The sequence below is a fragment of the Macaca thibetana genome, chromosome 1 (genome assembly GCF_024542745.1).
Source record: "Macaca thibetana thibetana isolate TM-01 chromosome 1, ASM2454274v1, whole genome shotgun sequence".
NCBI lineage: Eukaryota > Metazoa > Chordata > Mammalia > Primates > Cercopithecidae > Macaca > Macaca thibetana.
The window spans coordinates 124,157,492-124,183,825 of NC_065578.1; the positions used below are offsets into that span (position 1 = coordinate 124,157,492).

Below are 26,334 nucleotides of genomic sequence, written 5' to 3' on the forward strand. Positions count from 1 at the left end.
GAACCTCTGACAACAGTGGATTCCTGATTCCTTCAGTGGGAAGAACCACAGCTGTCAAGCTTCCCCTTAGGATGTAGAAACCCAATTACTCTTTCCTTTGCTTCTTTCTTCAGTTGGGTTCTTTGAGTGGGACTCAAATTGAGCCAGGTAGCACAGAGGAGCAGGGGAGGCACATTCGGGGACCATTGCTCCCCTGAACGTGGATACTTCTATGGATGATTGGCAGGCTCCACGATCTGGAGGGAGCGTGAGCACACCCTCAGTGCAGGGATTATCTGTGGACATCAGACCTTGTCAGTGGTGGCAGCCCTTGCTTTCCGTCAGTGCTCAGCAACGGGGGCTCTCCTGGGGTTCTGGGCTTTTGTAGAGCACCCTGTCTTCCTGTCATTCCCTTCTTCACCCCCGGAGTAGGGCTGCTGTTTCCACAGGGCACTCGTGTCTCTAAACTGTGTCCCAGCTGAGTCCCAGGGGCCTCCATTCCTGAGCTATCACAGCAGGCAGGCTTCTCTTCTGGAAGGAAAATAATAGTAACAGCCAGTGCTTACATGGCTCTTACAGTGTCCCAGGCTTTGTGCCAAGTGCTTTATATTTACTAACTCCTAAACCCTCACCACCCCCTATGATGTAGATTTTGTCATTATCTCCAAATAGAGAGGAGGTAACCAAGACACAGAGCTGAAATAACTTGCCTAAAGCCATGCAGCTAGAAAGAGGTCTAGCTGAGATTGGAGCCCGGGCAGTCTGGCTCCTGTGTCCACGCATTTAACTCCCACATCAAACATTCCTCTTGAGAATAGGAGCAGTGGTGAAGTCTGGCCTTTCTTCCTCTTCTGTCTCCATTTAAGCCCTGGATGAGAGAGAGTCCTTCTTTTTACTGCTTGATTCTGTGGACCACCTCCCATCCTTCCTTAGCCTGTTTTTTTGTTGTGGCCTGGAGCCACACTCTGGCAGGTGCTTGCATTTGAGTGAATGTGTATGTGTGTAGACTTGATTACACTTCAACACATGGATGCCCAGGTCCACCAAATAGGGTCCTCTAAGATGGGGTGGCAGTGGGGGAGGTGCTAGAGGATTCAGTGGTGAGTGCTCAGAAGCAGCGAGTGATGGCAGAGCCAGGGAATCTAGAAGGGCAAATATATCTTGAAAGTAACTTTCCACTCACCTACCCCACCCCCACTGCTCCTTTCCTTGCCTTCTAATCTGATCTTGGTATTTATGGAGATGCTAAACAGATCATGCCCTCTGAGGATGGAGAAGGGGAAGACCCTATGGCCCTGTTGATCTCATTACTCTATGTCTTCTCAGCAGATCTGACGCCCTGCCGCTCATTCAGGCTTGGGGCTAATCATATTAATTGAAATATTAAACATTCACAAAAATGAATTAAAATGAACTCCCCTCACTCCTCCTCCCAGTCAGTAATTGGGGAGACAGCTGCAGGCAGCAAAATGCCTCCAGTCCTTTGCTTAGTTTGTGGTCCTTAGATTAAAGGTGTCAGTCTGAGAGAAGAGGTAGGGTTTAGGGGAGAAGAGTGGTACCTCTCATCAGACTCTCCTTGCTGAGTGACTGTGAACACATCTCTGGTGTTCTTTCAGGCCATGGGATGGGAGTCCTGTGAGGTAAAGACAGAAGAGCCCTGAGACTCCAGCGCCTATTCCAGAAAGTTTCTCTCTAGGAGGGACAGAGGCTTCCAGGATACTTTCTCTGCCACTACCCCCAAGCTCACCCTCTTTTTCATTCCTCTGCAGTCAAAGCTAGGTTGCCCTACATAAAAAGATTATTGAATTTGTAAAGGGAGAGCTCTGATCCTGGCTTTAGATTCTTAGGAAATGAGAAATGCCGGATAACTGGGATATTTTTCAGAAAGGGCAAAATGTGGTGGTATGTGTGGGCAGAGTGACCAGTCATCAAATACTGTCTGGCTTCACAAATTGAATACAGAGTGAAGACATCTGCAGCAGAATTTATGAGAGCGCACAAAGAATTGATTCTATAACCTTCCTGCCCTCAAGTGACTTCCACCTCAAGTGGAAAGTAAGACAGGCCAACACAATACATAATAGTGAGTATGGAGACGCTGTTAAAAAAACAAAAAGTAGCCCCTCTCATACATGGGCATTTTGGGCCATAGAATGTGATCAGTGAAGAAAGGCTTGATTGATTATCAAAGCACAAGAAGATCATAGATTGGCAGAGGGAGGATATCAATTTTCTACTTGGAGGTGGGGAGGTAGAGAACACTGTGCATGCCTGTGTGTGTCTGTGTGTGTAGGTTTGCTGGTCCAGGCTCTGGCATTGTCTAATATAATACGAGCCACATATATGGCTTAAAAATTTCTAGTAGCCATACATAAAAGCAAAAAGAAACAAGTGAAATCACTTTTAATAATAAATGTTGTTGGCCGGGCACGGTGGCTCAAGCCTGTAATCCCAGCACTTTGGGAGGCCGAGACGGGTGGATCACGAGGTCAGGAGATCGAGACCATCCTGGCTAACACGGTGAAACCCCGTCTCTACTAAGAAATACAAAAAACTAGCCGGGCGAGGTGGTGGGCGCCTGTAGTCCCAGCTACTTGGGAGGCTGAGGCCGGAGAATGGCGTGAACCCGGGAGGCGGAGCTTGCAGTGAGCTGAGATCCGGCCACTGCACTCCAGCCTGGGCTACAGAGTGAGACTCCGTCTCAAAAAAAAAAAAAAAATAATAATAATAATAATAAATGTTGTTTAACCTGATATATCCAAAATACTATTTCAACATGTAAATCAATTACATGTTATCAATGAGATTTTTTTCATATCAAGCCTTCAAAATCCAGTGTTTATTTTATATTTGCTGCACATTTAACACCTACAGCCACATTTCAAGTGTTCAAGAGCCACAGGTGGCTCGTGGAGACTGTATTGGCTGGCACAACTCTATTGGCTGGCACAGCTCTGGAGGTGCCACCACTAGCTTCTCTGGAGGGAGTGTGGGGAGAAGACAGATCTTGGCCAACAGGAACCATTATCTCTGGTTAACCTCTTGCTCCTGCCGGAAAAAAAAAAATCACTTCTGACAGATGGCAGCTTATCTCTCTCTCACTCTATTAACTCTCTCTCTCTCTTAAAAAAAGACAAACAACCAAAATGATCACTAACTGGGATGGGGTTCCTGGGAAGTGGCTTGTAGCCCACAAACTAATTTACTTCTTGTGGTTTTCCCTGGCTTGGGAACTGCCAACACTTTCACTTCTTTTCCTCAGTCTTTGCTGGAAAGACAGAGGCAGACCGTTGACAACCCTATCCACGACCAGGGCCTAATGCTGAGCTTGTTTCTCATGGTATTTTCTTGCTCCTTAGGGAGTTGTTCACAAATCTGAAAAGACAGCCTCCCGTTTTTTCTCCTGCTTCTCAGAAGGCCTCTGCTGAGCACGATCTCTGCGGGGGTAGGAGCTCGGCATGTGTGTATTGATAGACAGGCTCATGCCCTTTCTCGTGGCTATTTTCAGCTCTCTGGCTTTATGTTTCACTTTCTCTTCTTAATTAGATACTAGAAGAACAAATCTTGAAAACCAAATTCCCTTTCTCCTCCCGTGTTCAGTTAGGAGTGGAAGAAAATAATTTAGAATTTATGAGAACAGGGTGAAGAGAAAGTTAATCTACACAAAAAAGTCAGTCCAAGAGGGGGAAATTCTGGCAGAATGTCCCCGGGGTCCTTTCCAACATCTTTAGTTGGAGAGAACGTTCCTTCCTTTGCAGAACTCAGCTCACTCTATGTTCTGGGGTGCTTCCACGTTGTTTGAAGAATCCACGGCTCCAGTGTCGAATGTGTACAGGACAGAGGGACGGGTTGGCTTCTGGGACAGTGGAAAGGGAATAAGCCTGGGTTCTCTTTCCCCAGTACTAGGCTTCCTCTAGCTTCTGTCCAAGTGAGGGAGTCTGGAAGCAGATTCTGGGAGATCTTTTTTCCTGTTGTTTTACTCTAGAGCTAAGAAAAAAAAAACTGAGGTTGGGTGGGGTCAAGAAGGGCTCATTCCACATACAATTAAGTCCAGAAATCAGTCCCCCAATCCTGGAAACACGATCCTTTAGAGACCCCGCCCCGGCCCCGGAGCTCACCCTTCAGCTCCCTCAGTCCCTCGCCCCAGCTTCGCTGAAGGGGCCGGGCTTGGGGGCAGGGCGGGGCCTCGCCGGCTCGCGGCCCGTCGCCTTGACGACCGCAGCAAGATGGAGACGCCGCTGAGCTTGCTGCGGCGGCCCGACCCCGGGGTGCTTAGCGCCGCGCAGCTGGAGCAGCTGCGAAAATTCAAGGTGGGTGCGCCCGCGCCCCTACCCGGCGTCCACCAAAGTGTAGCTTCCCAAGGACTGGGGCCCAGACTGGGAAGAGAGCAGCCGAGAGAAGGGGAGCGGGAGCCTGTTCCCTGACAAAGTGGGGAGGGTGCAGGGGGGGACCCCCGGCGGACCTCTGGGCGTCTGAGCCCAGCACAGAGCGCCATGGGTGTCTGAGAGTACAGGAAGAACTAACTCAGGGACTCGGCGAGAGAAATGGGCCGAAATTACACATCCGACCTTAGTTAAGGCCCCTCAGCCTGAACAGGCGGCAGAATGATATTTTATCTGTAAGAAGATGGGTGGCTTAAACTTTCAAGCATCCTGGGGAAAGACTTGGGTTAAATGCGCACGCCGTTTCCCGCAGCCCCTCACATCTCCAGGGCTGAACCCTGCATCTGTTTCCTCATGGAGTGACCTTTTGTTCTTGCCCCCCAGATTCAGACTCGGATTGCTAACGAAAAGTACCTAAGGACCCACAAAGAAGTAGAGTGGCTCATAAGTGGTTTCTTCAGGTAGGTGGTTTTCCAGGCTCTGGGATTTGTGGCACCCAGGGTTTTCTTCGTTATCGCTAGAGGTTTCCTTCAGTTATCTCTAAATTCTTAAAAATATGTCTATTCATTTACTTTAACCGTAAGGATAAATACATACCATATGACACTTGGAAGAGGGAATTTGGCGTTGAGAAACCCAACAGCCATCCACTGGGTGTAGAACACTATTCTCAACCATAGGAGCTTAACAAAATCACTAGTTGAACTTAAAACAAAAATCAGTTGTCTGGTTGGCCCTTCCCTACGTGAAAACATTACTATAGAAAAATTCCAAGCATTGGAAGCCACTCTTTTCTTGGGGAAGAGAAGACAATTTACCAGTGTATCCTGGAATATGTTCTTTCCTTCCCCCACCCTCCTTTCAGCCTGACATTTGCTTGAATGGAAACATATCCTAATGGGATGAAAGGCAGAGAATTAAAAAAAAGAAAAAAATCACAGAGCATCAGTGGATGAAAACAATAGAGCTCTCTCAAATGCTGTTTGGTTATAGACAAATAGACAAGGTTTAAATAATTATAATGGCACCCATCTCCAGGCGTTGTGCTGTTTCCCTTAGCACTTACCACATTAGCACTTACCACACTGTATTGTAGTTGCGCTGTCAGTCTTCTGTTACTGGTCCAAAGCTCCGAGCTAGTGGAGTGTGTTTGTGTTCCCAGTGCCCACGCAGTGTGTGGCATCTTGGAACACTTTTGCTGATCCTCCCAGCACCTCCACAAAAGACAGGTTATTGTCGGCTGGGCATGGTGACTCACGCTTGTAATCCCAGCACTTTGGGAGGCTGAGGCGGGTGGATCAACTGAGGTCAGGTGTTGGAGACCAGCCTGGCCAACATGGTGAAACCCTGTCTCTACTAAAAATGCAAAAATTAACTGGGTATAGTGGCGGGCGCCTGTAATCTCAGCGACTTGGGATGGCTGAGGCAGGAGAATTGCTTGAACCTAGGAGGTGGAGGTTGCAGTGAGCCGAGATAGCGCCACTGCATTCCAGCCTGGGCAACACAGCAAGACTCCATCTCACCAAAAAAAAAAAAAAAAAAAAAAGACAAGTTATTGTCATTTTCATTTTACAAGTAAGAAAATTTAAGCTCAGAAAGGTGGAGTACCTTCCCAAAGTTGCTGAACCAGGATTCAAACCCTCCACTGTATTGTGCTGTCAGCAGTTGGTCCCCATTTCCCCTCTGGACTGTGTGCTTATAGCCAGAGTCAGGCCCTCCTTTGTCTTCTCAAAAGTTGTCCAGGTTGGGCGCGGGGGCTCACGCCTGTAATCCCAGCTACTTGGGAGGCTGAGGCAGGAGAATTGCTTGAACGCAGGAGGCAGAGGTTGCAGTGAGCTGAGATTGCTCCATTGCACTCTAGCCTGGGCAACAAGAGTGAAACTCAGTTACAAACAAACAAAAAAAGTTGGCTGGGCAGATGTGTTGGCTCACGCCTGTAATCCCAGCACTTTGGGAGGCCAAGGCGGGTGGATCATTTGAGACCAGGAGTTTAAGACCTGCCTGGCCAACATGGGGAAACCCCGTCTGTACTAAAAATACAAAAATTAGGCAGGCATGGTGGCACGTGCCTGTAATCCCAGCTAGTTGGGAGACTGAGGCAGGGGAATCACTTAAATCTGGGAGGCAGAGGTTGCAGTGAGCCGAGATTGTGCCACTGCACTCCAGCCTGGGCGACAGAGCAAGATTCTGTCCTATAAAATAAAAATTATAAAAACTCACTATTCATATTATAGACGTTTCTCCAAGTGGCAACAGATTCTCAGAGGGCAGATAGGGGAAGGAGACAGAGAAAACTGTAACCTATCCAGTTATGAAGGCTGGCCAGGGATAAGCCTTGGGCAAAAGACAGTTTAGGGATCCTCTGTCAATATCAGACCTGAGGATCAGGCCGTCACCATTTGCAACTTTTCTTCTAAAGGGAAATAAGATGATACCGTTCCTATCTTGGGGAGCTTGCTCTCCAAGTTAGAAGTAGATCCAGCAGAGAGATTGGGGATAGAGGTTAAAAGCTGGAACTAAATCAACATTTGCATTGCTCTCAAACAACAGGATTAGAATACTTGGGGTTGATGAATGAAGAAGGAGTTGTTTCAGTCACCTGTCAGGGATGGTCTTGCTTCTCTCTTTGTCCAGGAACAGTCTCCAGGAGCAGCCTGGGTGTCTGGGACTGGCTGCTGTGGGGACAGCCCCAGATACTTCCTTTCCTTTCTTACCATGCTCCTGTCAAGGCCAGGTAGGCCACCAGGTTTTTCTTTTTGCTGTCCCTAAAGCTACTCCACCTGAAATCCTCCTGACCTCTTTTCCTGGGTGGAGCTTGCGGAGGGTTTCGTGTTTGAAGTTTTAGGGTTTACTTTTGTTTGTTCAGTGTCCTTGTTTCCTTTGATTGGTACCAGGGTGAACCAGAATCAGCCTCTGTCCCTGCTGGTCACCTCACATGGTCCTTCCTGTGAGAAAAGAGGAAGGGAGAAGTGAGGGCAGAGTCCTGAGCACCGTGCCTGTCCTTGTCTGTTCTGCAAATCTCTGCTGTTGATTCATTCCAAGCCAAAAGAAGCTCTGAAGGGTTCTTTCTGGGAAGCAAACTCCCCACTTGGGTTTTTTGGATCCTGATGATTTATGGCCATTCAGCCACAATTCTCCAGCCTATACTGGTAAATACAGCGTACCAAACTCTTGACACCTTGAGTTTTGGACCTGCAAAATGGAAAGAGTAGGAATCTGACTTATTTTAAGGTACATGGAAACCTTGGGTTTTGTGCTGCAGATATGAGATAGCCAGGTATGAAATTGTAGAAAGTCTTTTTTTTTTTTTTTTTTTTTTTTTTTTTTTTTTTTTTGAGACGGAGTCTCGCTCTGTCGCTCAGGCTGGAGTGCTGTGGCGTGATCTCGCCTGACTGCAACCTCTGCCTCCCATGTTCATGCCATTCATTCTGCTGCCTCAGCCTCTCGAGTAGCTGGGACTGTAGGTGCCCACCACCACGCCCGGCTAATTATTTTGTATTTTTTTTTTAGTAGAGACAGGGTTTCACTGTGTTAGCCAGGATGGTCTCAATCTCCTGACCTCATGATCCACCCGCCTCGGCCACCCAAAGTGCTGGGATTACAGGCGTGAGCCACCGTTTTTTTGTTTTGTTTTGTTTTGTTTTGAGACAGAGTCTCTCACTATCACCTGGGCTGGAGTGCAGTGGCACAATCTCGGCTCACTGTAACCTCCACCTCCAGGGTTCAAGCGATTCTCCTGCCTCAGCCTCCCAAGTAGCTGGGATTACAGGTGCCCACCACCAGGCCCGCTAACTTTTTGTATTTTTAGTGAAGATGGGGTTTCACTATGTTGGCCAGGCTGGTCTCAAACTCCTGACCTCATGATCTGCCTGCTTCAGTCTCCCAAAGTGCTGGGATTACAAATACAGCAGTGATCGTGTCCTTCCTTGGCTGGAAGAATCTTCAGTAGTTCCACAACATTGCTTTTTTGGGTTTATTTTTAAAGATTCTATTGAAATATACTGAAAAGTGACATATCCTAAGCTAGATGAACTGTCACAGGGTGAAAATACACATGGTACTATTGTCCAGATGAAGAAATAGAACCTTACCAGCACCTCACACCCTTTGTGCCCCTCCCAGGCACTCCCCTTAAAACAGTAGCTAGTATCCTGACTTCTGCTAGCATGGATTTATTGTGCACTTTTATATTTTATATGAATGGAATTCTACACTACGTGCTCTTTTGTGCCTGTTTCCTTTTGCTCAGTGGTATCTTGTAGATACTCCTTTCTCACTGCTGTATAATATTCCATCATGTGTTATGCCGTGTTTTGTCTATTTCCATTGTCTTTCAGACTGCGTATAAATGTCTCTCCCCAGCATTCAAGGCCCTCCGTAATAGAGCCTCTTCTGTTTCCCATTACTCCCTGCATTCGTCCCTCACTCCAGCCAGACCACATTTCTGATCATTCTGCTGACCCGATGGAGCTCAGGCAAAGATGGCCCCTTGAGTGCTCTTTTGGACTCAAGATAGAAAGGTGTCTACAACCCACTTCCTACCCTCAAGGAAGTCGTAGTCTATAGAACACAAACTGTTTCTCTTTCTAAGCCTTTGCTCTTGCTGTTTCCCTGGATCTGGAATGTTCTTGTCCCTCCACCCTTATCCCGCCTACTACAATCCCATGTGTACTTCAAGGGTCCTCTCAAATGCCAGCTGCTTTGTGAAGATTGTTGGGTTCCTCCTCTCAGTAACCTCTCTCCCCACTCTGATCTCCCAGAGCACTATTTAATATCCTCTTTAGCACTTGTCAGAGGTTCCTTGACCTTTTGGACATTTGAAAACAAACCTGTTCCTTTTTACTTGCCTGTAAGTTATTTGAGGTAGGGCTATATTTTATTTTATTTTGAAAAAAGCAGTCACTCATATCCAGTGCAATTACACAAATTTGTGTTCAGTAATTATCAAAATGAATTGAAGGAGAAGGGGGGCAAAATTCTTGAAGCTTAGGATAAGGAGGGGCTTCCTGGGGAGTTGGGAGGCCTTGGCCAAGAGAACATATTATAGATAGCACTGACCTTGGAGTCACAAGACCTGGCCCCTCTTTACTTTATTTACCAAGTTTATGAACTTGGGCAAATCATTAATCTTTTGAAGGCTTGGTTTCTTTGGATGTAAAATGGGGGCATAATAATGGCTGTTTCACAGGGTTGTTGTAAAGTGAGACAATATTTGTGAACATACTTTATGAACCATAAAACTATGCAATATGAGGCATTTTCAACTCTCTAGTGGCATTGGCCCTGCAGGTGTTACCACAGTGTCTCTTTGCTGGACTGAGGGGCCAACAACCATCTGAGGTCCATCTTTTAGCTCTGTTTATTGTATCTCCCTCTGCCCCTTGAATTCATGGTTAAGCTTACTCAGGACATTGTGGGGCTGCATATCTCCCACCAGTCGTGGGCCAGCCGGCATGTTCTTCATCTTTGCCTCTTGCCCTTGGCTTGAGATCTGGTTCAGTGAAAATGGTCGTTGAGGCTGGGTGCCGTGGCTCAAGCCTGTAATCCCAGCACTTTCGAAGGCCGAGGTAGGAGGATCACATGAGCCTGGGAGTTCGAAACCAGCCTGGACCCACATAGTAAGACCCTGCCGCTACAAAAAAATTAGCCAGCGCAGTGGCACATGTCTGTAGTCCCAACTAGTCAAGAGGCTGGACATGGGAGGATCTCTTGAGCCAGGGAGGGTGATCGCGTCACTGTACTCCAGGCTGGGTGACAGAGTGAGACCCTGTCTCAAATAAATAAATAAATGCACCATAAAAAAGGTTGTTGATGGAATGACAAGCCCCACTTGACTGCAGCACAGCTCTTTTGTGACGTAAGCAATATCCTAGTGTATTGACATTTAGGATGCTTTGCTCCTTGCCTTAGATATGGAGTTGAAGGAAAATCACGAATGAAAGGGTCTTTGTCAGGAGTCTGCGGATTTATTGACTCCCAAGATGGTTGTGTCTCAGGTTACTCTGTGAAAGCACAGGACATGAAGTGTAGCCACAGCCTGCCTTAAAGTCTGCTTTACCTCCCATCCTATCCCTTCGTGTTTTCCAGAGAAATATTTTTGAAAAGACCAGACAACATCCTAGAATTTGCTGCAGGTGAGTAAGGCAGCATCGGTTTTGGGTATCTGACAAAGCCAGCACGGGGAGCATGTTTATGAGTTTAAACTTGAATGAGCCCAGGATTCTCCCTGCGGAGTCTGGGGTACTCCTTCACCTGATGTCCCCCAAGGGAACTTTTTCTCAGCTTTTTCTTTCCTCCATCATCATTTCCTTAAAATGAGGACAGACCAGAAATGAGGCAGAACTTCCTCATGGTGAGGATGGTTAAGAATTTTGAGATTCCCAAAGGAACGTATCAGCAGCTTTTCCCTTGGTAATCTTAAAGCAGGGCTCTCAACCCTAGCTGTGCATCAGAATCACCTGGGGAGCTTTTAGAAATACTGATGCTCAGGCCCCACCCCCAGAGAGTTTTATTTAATTAGTCTGGGGTGGGGCCCAGCATACAGGGCTTTAAAGACTCCCCAGGTGATTCTAATGGACTGGCTGCCCGAGATGCCTTAAGGTCAATGGTATTTAGAGGGAAAGGGATGGGTCCAACAATTTCTTGGGTCCTGTTAGTCCTGAGAATTGGGTACCTCCCAGACCTCAAACCATTGCTAACGGAATCTCAATACGCCTTTGCTAGCGCAGCAGATGCTGCCTGTGATTCACAGTATGCTGGGTGTATAAAAACCCTCATCTGGCGTCATCCTGCGAGAGCTTGGCTCTCCTCTGAGAGGGTATTCTCAGAGAAGGCGTGATAGCTCAGAGACGGGAGCTGGCAAGCCGAACTGAGACAAGAATAATACTTGGCATTTATTTGGGCCCCAAGATGGGCCTGGAGCAGAAAACCCAGAGAATCCCTGAGCCCTCTGATGGCTCTCTGTGCGTCAGCAGGCGGAGGAGCAAACGGTGCAGCACAGGGTAGGTGGGGGGTGGGGGCAGGCACAGCGTGGAGGGGCGGCAGCCAGCCTCTGGGCGCCCTTCCTGGGAATGTTGGAGCTGGCAGACTCAGAACTGCTTGGGTGGGGGCAGTGACCGCTCATTTTACCATATTACATTGTAAAGCAGGGCCACTAGTAGCAGTTCTGCTAGTACCAAGCCATCCTAACTTTCTGGTGGAGTAAGCTGTTTCCTTCCGTGGGTAAGTCTTTTCCCTTTGGGTATAGATGATGTCTTCTTTTTGATTTTTATCCCAGACTACTTCACGGATCCAAGACTTCCCAGCAAAATTCACATGCAGCTAATTAAAGACAAGAAAGTGGCTTAATTAGCAACATCATGATGCTCGGCTGTTGGGAGAGACCAGACAGAATCCAGCCTCAGGGTGGGTGTTAACCTCACTTACAGACAGAGGCTTCTTTACTCTTGCGAAAATAAGCTGTGGTTTATTGGTCCAGGGTGTGAAAGAAATCAAGTGGAGAATTTAAAAGAGAAGTTTAATGCAAATGTTTAGTTTTTCCTATACTGTTTTGGGGGAATTAGGGACTGTGACGAGAGGCCCAGGGTTGATCTGTCATGTCAGTATCAGGAAGCTTCTTAATGTAGTGGAATGGATTAAGAGAGTGGAAGTGGGAGTACAGTAGTTCAGGGGTAAAGATGGCAACAGGGAGATGGGGAGGGGACCATTAGCATCACGATGATGTTCCTGCCGGTGGCCTTTCCCGTGTGACCTTGGTGGTGAGAGATGTTTCCATTGCTTCTGGAAGGGGTGGGAGCAGTTTCCCTCCTTGCATCTTGGATTGGGCACTTTCCCATTCCTGCCTCATCTTCAAGCCAGGCTGTGCCATTGAGGCCACCACAAGTTTTTCAGGCAGAATGATTCCTGAAATGATATTGAAAGCTGGGATTAAAAAAAAAAAATGAGGTGAGAAAAGGTCACACTCCTAATCTAGTGGAACCATTTTTGTTTTGCAGGGTCATCTGGAGGCATGAGAGCCCTCCTGCCATCAGTGTGGGTTTCCAAGCTGCCTTGGGCTCTGTCTACTGTCACAAAAGCTTTCAAAGATATTCATTAAACACAGACCTTCCAGCTCTCTCTGCTTTATTTCACTCAAGAAGAGGAAGCCATCCTTCATGGGAGGGCTGCTCTGCCCCACTTTGGCGTGCGAGGCAGCAGGCCCGTTTCCGCTTTCAGGGCGGCCAGGGGCCTCTTGCTGGGTCAGTGGGCTGTCGTGCCCACCCCCTGAGAAGAACACAGCTGATCATGGGGGCACAGAAACAAGCGAGTCCATGCTTCAGCTGTGGTTTTGTTTTCTTGTTTATCTTACTTCCTGGGTTACTGTACAGAGTATAAGGTGATGATTAACTTTGATTTCCATAGAAGCAATTGTAAGAGGAATTGGGCTGGAAGGACATCAAGATAATGTGAGATTAGCCACAGAAAACCCATTCAGGGTCATGGATATTGTGAAATATGTGCCCACCAAGGGATCTGGGAGTTGTGGGCTTTGTTCTTGAGGACTCTGGGGAACTTGCTGCCCATCCACTTGATTTCAGGTAAGAGGTATGGGAGTGGACCAGATGGCCTCAGGAAGTCCTTTTCAGGCCTAGGAGCTTAGGGGTCTTTCGTGGTTATGTCCTACCCCTCTGGCCTGCACGATCCGCTGGCTCCACTGTAGAAAGAACCTCTCACCTGTGCGTTACGTGTCAACATCACCATAGCAACAGAAGCCCAGACCAAAGCAGGGGTTGTATTATTTTTATCTGCCTTGTCTCTGTCGGCCTTGTTCCTAGCTGCCGTCACCTGCAGTAGTAGAAAGGGCAACAAAACAGCGTGTTTAAAGAACTATTAAAACTATACATAATAAGCTATGGAATAGGAACTTGAGGAGTTATTTTTAGTGCCTTCAGAGTCACACTTCAGGAGCTATGGCACTGACAATAAGATATCCTTCTTTAGAAAATCCAAACGAACACTTTAGCAAAAAACACACATCTACTAAGGACCTCTGATGTGAAGTGTTGTATTAGACAATGCGAGAACCTTTCCTGGGGAAAGAGACCTGGAACAATGTGGGGAGAGAGCAAAGCATTTTCCAAGATGCTGTAGCACATGATTTAATACTGGGAGAGTATAGTGGTTCATTCTTGGGGGAGTTTCCTGGCAGAAATAAGAAATCCTTTTCTTATAAAATATTTACACTTAAGGGACATTTCAATGCCTTCCTGAGTAAAGAATGAATTTAGCACATGTTCATAGGGCATCTACTTTGTGTGAGATGCTGTGCTATGTCCTGGGGGCAAGACATAAAGATAGTCCCGCCACAGAACTGTTTATAGTCTGAGGAGATGGGCTTCTTTTCTCCCATAACTTTACCTGTCTGAATATCTCACCTATTAGACTGAAAGCTCCATAAGGGCAGGGACCAAACCTGAAAATCTAACTTGTTCACTACTGAATTCCTGACTCCTAGCAGTCTTTGGCAAATAGCAGGCACTCAGCAAGCATTTGCAGAGAAAATGCTTGTCTGCATAATTGAATGAGCAGTCGCATTACATCAATTGCTATACTGGCAATTACATACCTCTGATGGAAGTAGGTACATAATATAAGGGGAGGTAGAAGAAAAAGCACCAGGTTTGTCTGGGAGAGTGAGGGCAATCCCATGAGAACTGGCATGTGATGGATTAGAAAGGGTTTGCCAGCCGGACATGGTGGCTCACACCTGTAATCCCAGCACTTTGGGAGGCTGAAGCAGGCAGATCACAAGGTCAGGAATTTGAGATCAGCCTGGCCAATATGGTGACACCCTGTCTCTACTAAAAATACAAAAATTAGCCAGGCGAGGTAGCGCACGCTTGTAGTCCCAGCTACTCGGGAGGCTGAGGCAGAAGAATCATTTGAACCCGGGAGGTGGAGGTTGCAATGAGCCGAGATCGTGCCACTGCCCTCCAGCCTGGGTGACACAGGAGACTCAGTCAGTCTCAAAAAAAAAAATTAAAAAAAAGGGTTTGACAGGCAGACCTGGGACGAGAGTAGTCAAGAGCAAGGATGACTCTGCTGAGCAGGATGGTGGTGGCAGGTCCTGTTTGTCACCTGCTTGCCCTTATCCTTTTCTTCCTTGCTAACGGAACTCCAGGTTTGCTGAGGGCAGCAGTGGGTTCAGCCCCAGGTAGTGGATGGAATTTGGTCTGGTCCAGCCATAACAATGGCATTCCCTGACTTCCCAGGCTTCCTTGCAGCTTGGGGCAGCCATTTATTCATGAGCTAGAGGTAAAAGTATGCTGGGGGTTCTACAAAAACCTTTGCTTTTCTTAACAAAAAACCAGAGTTGGGGACAACAGATTAGGTTGGAATAGCCCTCCCCTTTCTGGTTTGTACCTGAATGTGATGCCTCGAGCTATACAGTCATCTTTTTTTTTTTTTTTTTTTTTTTTTTTCTTTTTTGAGACAGAGTGTTACTCTGTTGCCCAGGCTAGAGCGCAGGGGCGTGATCTTGGCTCACTACCACCTCTGCCTCCCAGGTTCAAGCGATTCTCCTGCCTCAGCCTCCTGAGCAGGTAGGATTACAGGCATGTGCCACCATGCCCGGCTAATTTTTGTATTTTTAGTAGAGACGGGGTTTCACCATGTTGGTCAGGTTGGTCTCAAACTCTTGGCCTCATGTGATCCGCCTGCCTTGGCCTCCCAAAGTGCTGGGATTACAGGCGTGAGCCACCACACTCAGCCTGAGCAGCCATCTCAAGACCATGAGGTAACCAGTGTGAGGGTGAAAGCCAGACTTCTAGAACAGCAGAAAAGGAAGATGGGGAGACCCTGGGGTCCTGATGGCATCTTTGAGCACTTAAACAGCCCAGAAATCACCCACCTACCTTCAGACTTCTTGGCAAATGAGAATAGTGAATCTCTTTTGTTTCAAAATCAAAGAGTTTACATCCTGTTCCACCACTTACTAGATATCTGGCCTTGTCCAAATCACTTCACTTCCTTGAGCACTGGGTTTCTCATCTATAAGACCTACAATACCCACCTCTCCAGGTCGTTTGGATTAGAGGTAAAGAATGGACAGTACCTGGTGCATGGGAGATGTTTGCTAGTGGCATACCCCCTGGGTGATGTATGAAGTACAAGGGTAGGTGTGGTGATAGGAAAAGCCAGGTAAGAAGGTAGGACAAATCAAAGGGTACTGTGTACTAGGCACAGGAGGTTAGGATTTTATCTTGTAGGCAATGGAGAGCTAGCAAAGAATTGTAAGCCGAGGGGAATTTATAAAGAGATTTGCATTGAGAAGGCCGGGCGCAGTGGCTCATGCCTGTAATCCCAGCACTTTGGGAGGCCGAGGTGGGTGGATCACCTGAGGTCGGGAGTTCGAGACCAGCCTGACCAACATGGAGAAACCCCGTCTCTACTAAAAATACAAAATTAGCTGGGCCTGGTGGCACATGCCTATAATCCCAGCTACTAGGGAGGCTGAGGCAGGAGAATTGCTTGAACCTGGGAGGCGGAGGTTGCGGTGAGCCGAGATCGTGCCATTGCACTCCAGCCCGGGCAACAGAGTGAAACTCTGCCTCAAAAAAAAAAAAAAAAAAAAAAAAAGAGATTTGCATTGAGAAAGTATAATAGCGTGGAAGACAAATTAGGGGAAACTAAGTCTAGAAATGGGAAGACCTGTAGGGAGATGATCATAATTGTCCAAGCTGTTTGGGCATGGTGGCTCACACCTGTAATCCCAGCACTTTGGGAGACTGAGGCGGACTTGAGGTCAGGAGTTCGAGACCAGACTGGCCAACGTGGTGAAACCCTGTCTCTATCAAAAAACTCCACTAAAATTAGCTGGGTATAGTGGCGCACACCTGTGTTCTCAGCTACTTAGGAAGTTGAGATGGGAAGATCGCCTGAGCCTGGGAGGTCAAGGCTGCAGTGAGCCGAGGTCGCGCCACTGTACTCCACTGTACTCCAGCCTGGGCAACAGTGAGACTCTTTTTTTTTTTTTTTAAAATAATTGTCCAAGCTGTCATTGTCTGTCACCTGCACCATTTCAGTTGCTTCTTACCCTAGTCTCTGCTGACTCTCTGTCCACTATTTCAGTTGAGAATGTATTTAGGTGTAGGTAACAGAAAAAGAAATTTATAGTGACTTAAACAAATACGGGGTCATTTTTCTCACCTAAACAGTTCAGCAGTAGGCAAGAGTCAAAGGGTCAATGATGTTGACAAGTACCCAGACCAGGTTTTTTCTGTCCTCACTCTACCAGCTTAGCCTGTCCCTTCGTGGCTGTGAGGCCTCCTGCACTCTCAGGTGTCCTCTTTACATTTCAGGCAGGGAGAAGGGCAGAGAGCTGCACCAGCTGACTTTGTCCCTTTTTATCAGCAAAGACAAGCTTTCTCCGAAGGTCTCCCACCTCCCCCTCACTGGCCAGACCAGGGTCACGCGGCCTATCCTAAGCTCAACAGAGACCAGGAATGGGAGGAAAACTGCTGGGTGAGACCCACATCAGCATCTGTCCCACCTGCACTCCCTGATCCATCTTCCATGTAACAGCTGGGATAATTCTTGTTTTAAAGTTTAATTTTATTGATTTTTGAGACAGTCTTGTTCTGTCACTCAGGTTGGAGTACAGTGTAGCTCACTGTAACTTCAAACTTTTGGGCTCAAACAGTCCTCTTACTTCAGCCTCCCTAGTACTAGGACTACAGGTACATGCCACCACTAATTTAAAAAAAAATTTTGTAGGCTGGGTGTGGTGGCTCACACCTGTATTCCCAATACTCTGGGAAGCCAAGGCAGTGGATCACTTGAGGTCAAGAGTTCGAGACCAGCCTGGCCAACATGGTAAAACCTCATCTCTACTAAAAATACAAAAAAAAATTAACTTGGTATGATGGCACACAATTGTAATCCCTACTACTTGGGAGGCTGAGGTAGGAGAATTGCTTGAACTCAGAAGGCAGAGGTCGCAGTGAGCTGAGATCGTGCCATTGCACTCCAGCCTGGGTGACAGAGCAAGACTCCATCTCAAAAAAAAAAAAAATTTTTTTTTTGTAGGCATGGGTTGCCTAGATTGCCGTGTTGCCCAGACTGGCTCAAACTCCTGGGCTCAAGTGATCCTCCTGCCTCAGTCTCTCAAAATGTTGGGATTATAGGTGTTAGCCTTCATACCTGGCCTAGAATGATCTTTTAAGAAACTGAAATCAGAGTATGCCCTCTCCTGCCTAAAACCCATTAGTAGTTTCCCATGAGCTTAAAATCCAGATGGCACTCCAGGGGCTACAAAGCTTTGCAAGACCCCATCCACCCCTCAGACTTACCTACTCTTTCCCTCTCACTTCACTATGTTCTAGCCAGACTGATCTTTTTTCTGTTCCTCAAACATGCCAAGGTAGTTTCCATTTTAGTGCCTTTGAACTCTCCCTGATTTCTCTGCTCCAGATGTTCACATGGCTCGTGATGGAAGTTGGAATGCCCTGTGCTGAAAGGAAGAGAGAACTCCACCATGAGTGGCTTAAACAAACAGGGCTTGCTTTTCTCCCATAGCGAGTCTGGGGGTGGTGGCTGCTGGCCTTGGTTCAGGGCCTGCATCTCTCTGGAGTTTCCTTTCTTTCTCTCATGATCAGAGGAGGACCAGGAGGACCAGGAAGGGACTCTGCCAATGCAATTGTCTTTTTTTTTTTTTCCAGAAAAGTGAGAGCTTTCCCTCCACCACAGCTGACTTTCATTGGCCAGAACTGTGGACGTGCTTCCTCTTGAAGGGAGGCTGGAAAATGGAGTATTCCAGCAGCCAACAGTGCCCTAGACAGCTTCTTGTCACTGCCACAGAGTCCTTTCCTAGTGAGCCAACTAAAGTAGCCTCCCCCAAATATTTTTCAATATTTAACTAAAAAATACCTCCCCTTTGGCCAAGCACAGTGGCTCATGCCTGTAATCCCAGCACTTTGGGAGGCCAAGGCAGGTGGATCATGAGTTCAGGAGATCGAAACCATCCTGGCCAACATGGTGAAACCCCGTCTCTACTAAAAATACAAAAATTAACTGAGCGTGGTGGCAGATGCCTGTAATCCCAGCTACTCGGGAGGCTGAGGCAGGAGAATTGCTTGAACCTGGGAGGCGGAGGTTGCAGTGAGCCAAGATTACACCACTGCACTCCAGCCTGGAGACAGAGTGAGATTCCGTCTAAAATAAATATATATATATATATATATATATCCCCCTAGTCATTCTTCTCACATCACTTTGTTTTGTTTTCTTCATATCCCCTATCACTGTCTGATACTATCTTGGTTATTTTGTTGTTACTATCTGTGGCCCCAAGAATGCATGCTCCAGTGAGGCCTTGTCAGCCCTGTTCATCACTCTGTGACCAGCACCCACAGTAGTGTCTTTTTGTACAGATGGGTTGCCCAGGTTGCCTTGTTGCCCGGGCTGGTCTCAAACTCTTAGGGTCAAGTGATCCTCTTGCCTCAGTCTCTCAAAGTGTTAAGATTACAGTTCTGAGCCTCTACACCTGGCCTAGAATGATCTTTTAAGAAACTAAAATCAGAGTATGCACTCTCAGTGTAACCTCCACCTCCTGGATTCCAGCAATTTTCCTGCCTCAGCTTCCTGAGTAGTTGAGATTACAGGTATATGCCACCACACCCAGCTAATTTTTGTATTTTTACCAAGTTGGTCAGGCTGGTCTCGATCTCCTGACCTCGTGCAGCTGCTCAATATGCATTTGCTGAAAGATAAATCGATGGGGTGTTGGAAGACCGAACTGCAGGGTGAGGCCTTGATATATGCAGTGGCATGAAAACGGGAGGTGAATTCTAGACATATTTAGGAAGGGGAATTGGCAGGGCCTGTAATTTGAATGGGGTGGAGTTATTACAGAAGTTGTAGATTCTAGAATGACTTCCAGGTTTCTTGCATGGGAAGAAGAAGAATGCTGGAATCATTCACTAATACAGAGGGGAAGCAGGTAGGGGCAGGGGAAATGGGGAGATGAATTTTGGCCAAAAGGTTTCCACTGAGTTTGCAACTGGGTCATGGTGATGTGAACATGAATAACTTCAGTGGGGTAGGCAGAAGTCAGATTGCGGTAAACTTGGTGGCAATTGTGAGATGAAGACATGGAAGTATATTCACAGTGCCCTTGAAGACAGCTTTCTAGGAGCATGGCTGGGAGAGGAAATGGAGAAAGGGCAGTCGTTGGAAGGGGAAGCAGGGTCAAGGGTGGGTTCTTGTAATGGGAGATGCTTGAGCATCCAGTAATTTGATGCTTTCATCTCTTCTGATAGATTTTACTTTTAAGCTAAAGTTAGGAGTGTCTTGGAATTGCTGTGCAGATTGCATCTGATATCCTGAGAGCAAATACACAAGCTAATAAGCTGGCTACAGGCAGGCCTGCTTTGCCACCTAGTGACCTTCAGCAACCCCTCCGTGTCAGGTTCCTCGTCTTCAAAATTGGAGCAGTAGTTCTCCTTAGGCTTGCAGTAAGGATTGCCTCAGTGTGTGGTTGCCTTGCTGTGTCTACCGGGTGGGAAGGAAGGGCAATGTCTGGAAAGCAGGCCACTCTTAGTCTAGCTGGACTGGCCTCTGCTGCCCTCTCCTGGGCATGTCTGCAGAGTTGACATGCTGTTCAGAGAATGCAGGCTCAAGGCCTGAGTGGCGTGTCAGCAGGAGGGAGAGAAGAGGAAACAAGGCTAGGCTGGGAGTGGGAAAATAGTAACAAACACACAGATTCCTGTAATAGAAAGTTCTTTAGATGTTACAAAGACCAGGGCCTTAGCCCTGGGCAGTGCTGCTTCAATGAGTACCTTAGATGTTTACTTCTTTCTTTTTTCTTTTCTTTTCTTTTTTTTTTTTTGCGATGGAGTCCACAGGCTGGAGTGCAGTGGTGATATCTCGGCCCACTGCAACCTTTGCCTCCTGAGTTCAAGTGATTCTCATGCCTCAGCCTCCCGAGCAGGTAGGATTACAGGCATGTGCCACCATGCCCAGCTAATTTTTGTATTTTTAGTAGAGACGGGGATTCACCATGTTGGTCAGGCTTGTCTCAAACTTGTGATCTCAAGTGATCCACCCGCCTTGGCCTCCCAAAGTACTTGGATTATAGGCGTGAACCACCATACTCATTCAGTGTTTACTTCTTTAAAGTATCTGAAGAGAAACCTTGCAAATTGATTATTCATTCATTTATTCATTCACTTATTCACTCATTCAACAAATATTAGGGCATATTATATACTCAAGATGCAAAGTTTTGGGAATAAGACACACTCCTCAAGGAACCCATGGTCTAGTGAGTGAAGACAGATATATAGATACATAATTACAGTACAATTTCAAAAGTAAAATGTAAGATGCACAGTGTATTCTTGATTACAAGTATTCAATAGTTAATATGTTTTGGATCTGTGTCCCCACCCAAATCTCAGGTCAAATTGTAATTCCCAATGTTGGAGGTGGGGCCTGGTGGGAGGTGATTGGATCAGGGCGTGGTTTCTCATGAATGGTTTAACACCATCCCCTTGGTGCTGTTCTCATGATAGTGAGTTCTCTTGAGATCTGGTTGTTTAAAAGTGTGTAACACCTTCCCACTCTCTCTTGGTCCTGGTACTGCCATGTAAGATACTTATTCCATCTTTGCCTTCTGCCATGATTTGAAGCTTCCTGAGGCCTCCCCAGAAGCAGTTGCTGCCATGCTTCCTGTACAGCCTATGAAACCATAAGCCAATTTTTCTTTATAAATTGCCTGCTGTCAGATAGGTTTTTTGTTGTTGTTGTTGTTGTTTTTGAGATGGAGTCTTGTTCTGTTGTCCAGGCTGGAATGCAGTGGCACAATCTTGGCTCACTGCAACCTCTGCCTCCCAAGTTCAAGTGATTCTCCTGCCCCAGCCTCCCGAGCTGCTGGGATTACAGGTGTATGCCACCATACCTGGCTAATTTTTTTGTATTTTTAGTAGAGTCGGGGTTTCACCATGTTGGTCAGACTGATCTCAAACTCCTGACCTTGTGATTCACCCACCTTGGCCTTCCAAAGTGCTGGGATTACAGGAGTGAGCCACTGCACCTGGCCTTCAGGTATTTCTTTTTTTTTTTTTTTTTTTTTTTTTTTGAGACGGAGTCTCGCTCTGTAGCCCAGGCTGGAGTGCAGTGGCCAGATCTCAGCTCACTGCAAGCTCCGCCTCCCGGGTCCACGCCATTCTCCTGCTTCAGCCTCCTGAGTAGCTGGGACTACAGGTGCCCGCCACCTCGCCTGGCTAGTTTTTTTTGTATTTTTTAGTAGAGACGGGGTTTCACCGTGTTAGCCAGGATGGTCTCGAGCTCCTGACCTCGTGATCCGCCCATCTCGGCCTCCCAAAGTGCTGGGATTACAGGCTTGAGCCACCGCGCCCGGCCCAGGTATTTCTTTATAGCAATGTGAGAAGAGACTAATTCATAAAATTGGTTCTGAGGAGTGGGGCATTGCTATAAAGATACCCGAAGATGTGGAAGCAGCTTTGGAATTGGGTAACCGGCAGAGGTTGGAAGAGTGTGGTGTGGAGGGCTCAGAAGAAGATAGGAAGATGAAGGAAAGTTTGGAACTTCCTAGAGACTTGTTAAATTGTTGTGACAAAAATGTTGATAGTGATACGGACAAAAAGTCTAGGCTGATGAAGTCTCAGAAGGAGATGAGGAACTGATTGCGTACTGGAGCAAAAGTCACTTTTGTTATATGTTAGCAAACAACCTGGTGGCATTGTGCCCCGTCCTAGGGATCTGTGGAACTTTGAACTTGAGAGTGATGATTTAGGGTATCTGGTGGAAGAAATTTCTAAGGAGCAAAGCATTCAAGATATGGACTGGCTATTTCTAACAACCTATCTCATATGCATGAGCAAAGAAATGATGTAAAATTGGAACTTATATTTAAAAGGGAAGTAGAGCATAAAAGCTTTTGAAAAATGTTCAGCCCAGTCATGTGATAGAATAGAAAAGCCCATTTTCAGGGGAGAAATTCCAAGCAGGCTACATAAATTTGCATAAGTAAAAAGGAACCAAGTGCTAATATCCAAGACAATGGGGAAAATGCCTTGAAGGCATTTCAGAGACCTCCACATGCAGTCCCTCCCATCATACACCAGGAGCCCTAGGAGAGAAGAATGGTTTCGTGGGCCAGGCCCAGGGTCCTGCTGTCCTGTGCAGCCTCAGGACACTACTGCTCATATCCTGGCCACTACAGTTCCAAAGGGGCCAAGGTACTGCTCAGAGGGTGCAAACCCTAGGCCTTGGTGGCTTTCATGTAGTGTTAAGCCTGTGGGTGCACAGAGTGCAAGAGCTGAGGCTTGAGAACCTCTGCCTAGATTTCAGAGGATGTATAGAAAAGTCTGGATGTCCAGGCAGAACCCTGCTGGTAAAGGTGGAGCCCTCACAGAGACCGTCTATTAGGGCAGTGCAGAGAGGAAATGTGGGGTTGGAGCCCCCCAACACAGTCCCCACTGGGGCACTGCCTAGTGGAGCTTTGAGAAGCGGGCCACCACCTTCCAGACCCTGAAATGTTTGAGCCACTGACAGCTTGCATCCTTAACCTCAAAAAGTTCCAGTCACTCAATGCCAGCCCATGAGAGCAACTGTAGGGTCTGAACCCTGCAAAGCCATAGGGCAGAGCTGCTCAAGGCTTTGAGAGCCCACTTCTTGCATCAGTGTGCCCTGAGTGTGAGACATGGAGTCAAAGGAGATGATTTTGGAGTTTTAAGATTTAATAACTGCCCTGCTGGGTTTCAGACTTGTGTGGGGCCTGTAGCCCCTTTCTTTTGACCGATTTCTCCCTTTTCAAACAGGAATATTTACCCAATGCCTATACCATCATTGTATCTTGGAAGTAACCAACCTGTTTTTGATTTTACAGGCTCATAGGTCAAAGGGACTAGCCTTGTCTCAGATGAGACTTTGGACTTTTGAGTAATACTGGAAGGAATTAAGACTTCAAGGGACTGTTGGGAAGGCATGATTGTATTTTGCAACATGAGAAGGACATGGAATTGGGAAGCATCCAGGGGTGGAATGATATTTTTGGATCTGTGTCCTCTCTCAAATATCATGTTAAATTGTAATCCCCAATGTTGGAGGTGGGGCCTGGTGGGAGGTGATTGGATCATGGGGGAGGGTTTCTTATGAATGGTTTAGCACCATCCCCTTGGTGCCTTTCTTGTGATAGTGAGTTCTTGTGAGATCTGGTTGTTTAAAAGTGTGTAGCACCTCCCCCAACCCTTGATCCTGCTTCTGCCATGTAAGATGCTCTCCCCACTTTGCCTTCTGCCATGATTAGAAGCTTCCTGAGGCCCCTCTGGAAGCACATACTGCCATACTTCCTGTACAGCCTGTGGAACTGTGAGCCAATTAAATCTCTTTTCTTTATAAATTGTCCAGTCTCAGGTATTTCTTTATAGCAATATGAGAACAGACATAGCTTTGTTAGGAGTAATTTTTTTTTTTTTTTTTTTGAGATGGAATCTCGCTCTGTTACCAGGCTGGAGTGCAGTGGTGTGATCTCGGCTCACTGCAACCTCCGACTCCATGTTTCAAGTGATTCTCCTGCCTCAGTCTCCTGAGTAGCTGGGATTACAGGCATGCACCACCATGCCCAGCTAATTTTTGTATTTTTAGTAGAGACGGGGTTTCACCATGTTGGCCAGGATGGTCTCGATCTCCTGACCTTGTGATCCACCTGCCTCAGCCTCCCAAAGTGCTGGGATTACAGGCATGAGCCACTGCACCCAGCCAGGACTAATCTTGAATAAAATCCAAGCACAATGTCTGTCTGGCTTTGAAATACACCACTGTATGATTTCTTTTCCTCTGTGATGCCCCTTCAATGGTAAAGTAACATGGTAAAGTAACCTTGTGAAATTCCACAACCAAATCAACGAGGAAGAAAGAGTAGCTGTTTAGAGCTGTGAGAAGTATCTAAAAAATATTTATCTAGGTGAGAAGTATAAAAAAAATGTATCTCGGTTCTCATATTTAAAGGTACTATAGGCCAAGCACAGTGGCTCAGGCCTATCATCCCAGCACTTTGGGAGGCCAAGATGTGTGGATCACCTGAGGTTGGGAGTTCGCAACCAACCTGACCAACATGGTGAAACCCCGTCTCTATTAAAAATACAAAAAATTAGCTGGCTGTGGTGGTGCATGCCTGTAATCCCAGCTACTTGGGAGGCTGAGGCAGGAGAATTGCTTGAACCCGGGAGGCGGAGGTTGCAGTGAACCAAAATTGCACCATGGCAGTCCAGCCTAGGCAACAAGAGCGAAACTCTGTCCCAAAAAAAAAAGAAAGAAAGAAAGAAAAAAAGGTACTATAGTGGATACTGTGGTGCCACCCAGATGTCCACCCCCATCAGGACTGAAGCATTCATCCTTGTCCTGCCCCTAGCACTTCTGGGAATTTTGGGTGACTGACAGTTCCCAGTTGCACTAGCATCTCTGGAAATTTGGGTGACTGACAGTTCCCAGCTGAGCTTCCTCCAGGAGTTGCCCTCAACTGAAAATTCATTCAAGATTATGCCCCCTCCTAAGACAGCCTGCATCTACTGATCAATGTGGAAGTATATTCCCCTGCATGATTCTGATTTCCTTGTCTCGGTGGGGCACAACTCTGCAGGGCCACAACAGTTCCTGAGTTCCTGCTGTCCAGTTCTAAGGCCCTCACTTTCTCCCAATGTTGTTGATCCTGAGAACATGACATAATGAACTTCTTTTACTCAAATCTCCATCTGAGAGTATGTTTCCCGAGGAACCCAGCCTGACAGTCAGTGCCAAGAGTGCTGAGGAAGCACATTCTAAAATGAGATTCTAAACTGGAAATACCTGCTGGCCCGCTGACAGGGAGGGCCACTAGCAGTAGGTGGAGCATGGAAATTCCCTAGCAGGGGATCAGTGCAACTGTCAAAGCTTTCACTAGTGCTGAACTGGGATGGGATCCTGGGGGAAGGCAATGCTTAGTGGGGGAAATATATCAGGTCGGATAAATATATCAGATTTTATAAAGACAATGGAATTGGATGGCTAGCTGGAGGCAATTAATGCATTGGACAAAGGCAATGAAAGGTTGAGGGTGACTGATCACCAAATAAAGTCTAAGAGTGAAAGCCCAAGGCCCTCCTTAGCAACTTAAAAGACGTTTTTTATCTTTTGCATCTAGAGGCCCCCAAAAATTGAGAATAAGTTCCAATATTTAATTGTAAGAGTTGCAGAATTCTCAACTCTGGCAAGAAGAAGTGAGACCCTGAGACATAGGAGTGGCGGCAGCTGGGTTAATGCTTTAAAAAATCTTGAATTTTTAAATTCTCCATCTTTTGGGCCTGCAGAAGTGCCCACTTGTTCCTGGTAAAGGCTATCACTACTTCCTTACTTAAGGATGATAGAGAAGCCTCTGGCTTGCAAGACCACACAGGTTCCCTTCAAAACCTACCCCACCTCCTCACCTGATCTGCAAACCAATAACTAGGATTAAGTCCTTTTAGAACTCAGCTAAGACTCCCCTAAGAGAAAACATGCACTATGCCCTGGAGATTCAAGAGGACCTAACTAGCAAATACAGGTTGGAGATGTATGGTACTGGATTCTGAGGCTATTGGATCAAGGAGGGTGGGACATAAAGTTTGATAAGGGAGAATATATGGATATGTGAGCCCATTCTTTTTTTTTTTTTTTTTTTTTTTTTAAGACAGAGTGTCACTCTTGTTGCCTAGGCTGGAGTGCAGTGGTGTGATCTCAGCTCACTGCAACCTCCAGCTTCCGGTTTCAAGCGATTCTCCTGCCTCAACCTCCTGAGTAGCTGGGATTACAGGCATATGGCTGCCACCACACCCAGCTAATTTTTGTATTTTTAGTAAAGATGGGGTTTCACCGTGTTGGCCAGGCTGGTCTCGAACTCCTGACCTTGTGATCTGCCCTGCCTCAGCCTCCCAAAGTGCTGGGATTACAGGCATGA

General features: G+C 46.8%; 1 protein-coding gene and 1 long non-coding RNA gene across 2 annotated transcripts; one reads left to right on the plus strand and one right to left on the minus strand.

Annotated features, from left to right (window-relative positions):
- Window positions 1–2,757: 2,757 nt before the first annotated feature.
- LOC126932852 (uncharacterized) lies at window positions 2,758–4,164 on the minus strand. Its single transcript, XR_007718347.1, has 3 exons — window positions 4,098–4,164; window positions 3,750–3,966; window positions 2,758–3,027 (listed from the first exon to the last, which is right to left on the minus strand). It is a non-coding gene; the product is annotated as an uncharacterized LOC126932852 (long non-coding RNA).
- RIIAD1 (regulatory subunit of type II PKA R-subunit domain containing 1) lies at window positions 4,145–12,474 on the plus strand. Its single transcript, XM_050751924.1, has 5 exons — window positions 4,145–4,289; window positions 4,746–4,822; window positions 10,449–10,495; window positions 11,638–11,765; window positions 12,356–12,474. Exons 1-4 carry the CDS (start codon window positions 4,206–4,208, stop codon window positions 11,706–11,708), a joined length of 279 nt encoding a protein of 92 aa, XP_050607881.1. The 5' UTR covers window positions 4,145–4,205; the 3' UTR covers window positions 11,709–11,765; window positions 12,356–12,474.
- Window positions 12,475–26,334: the final 13,860 nt, after the last annotated feature.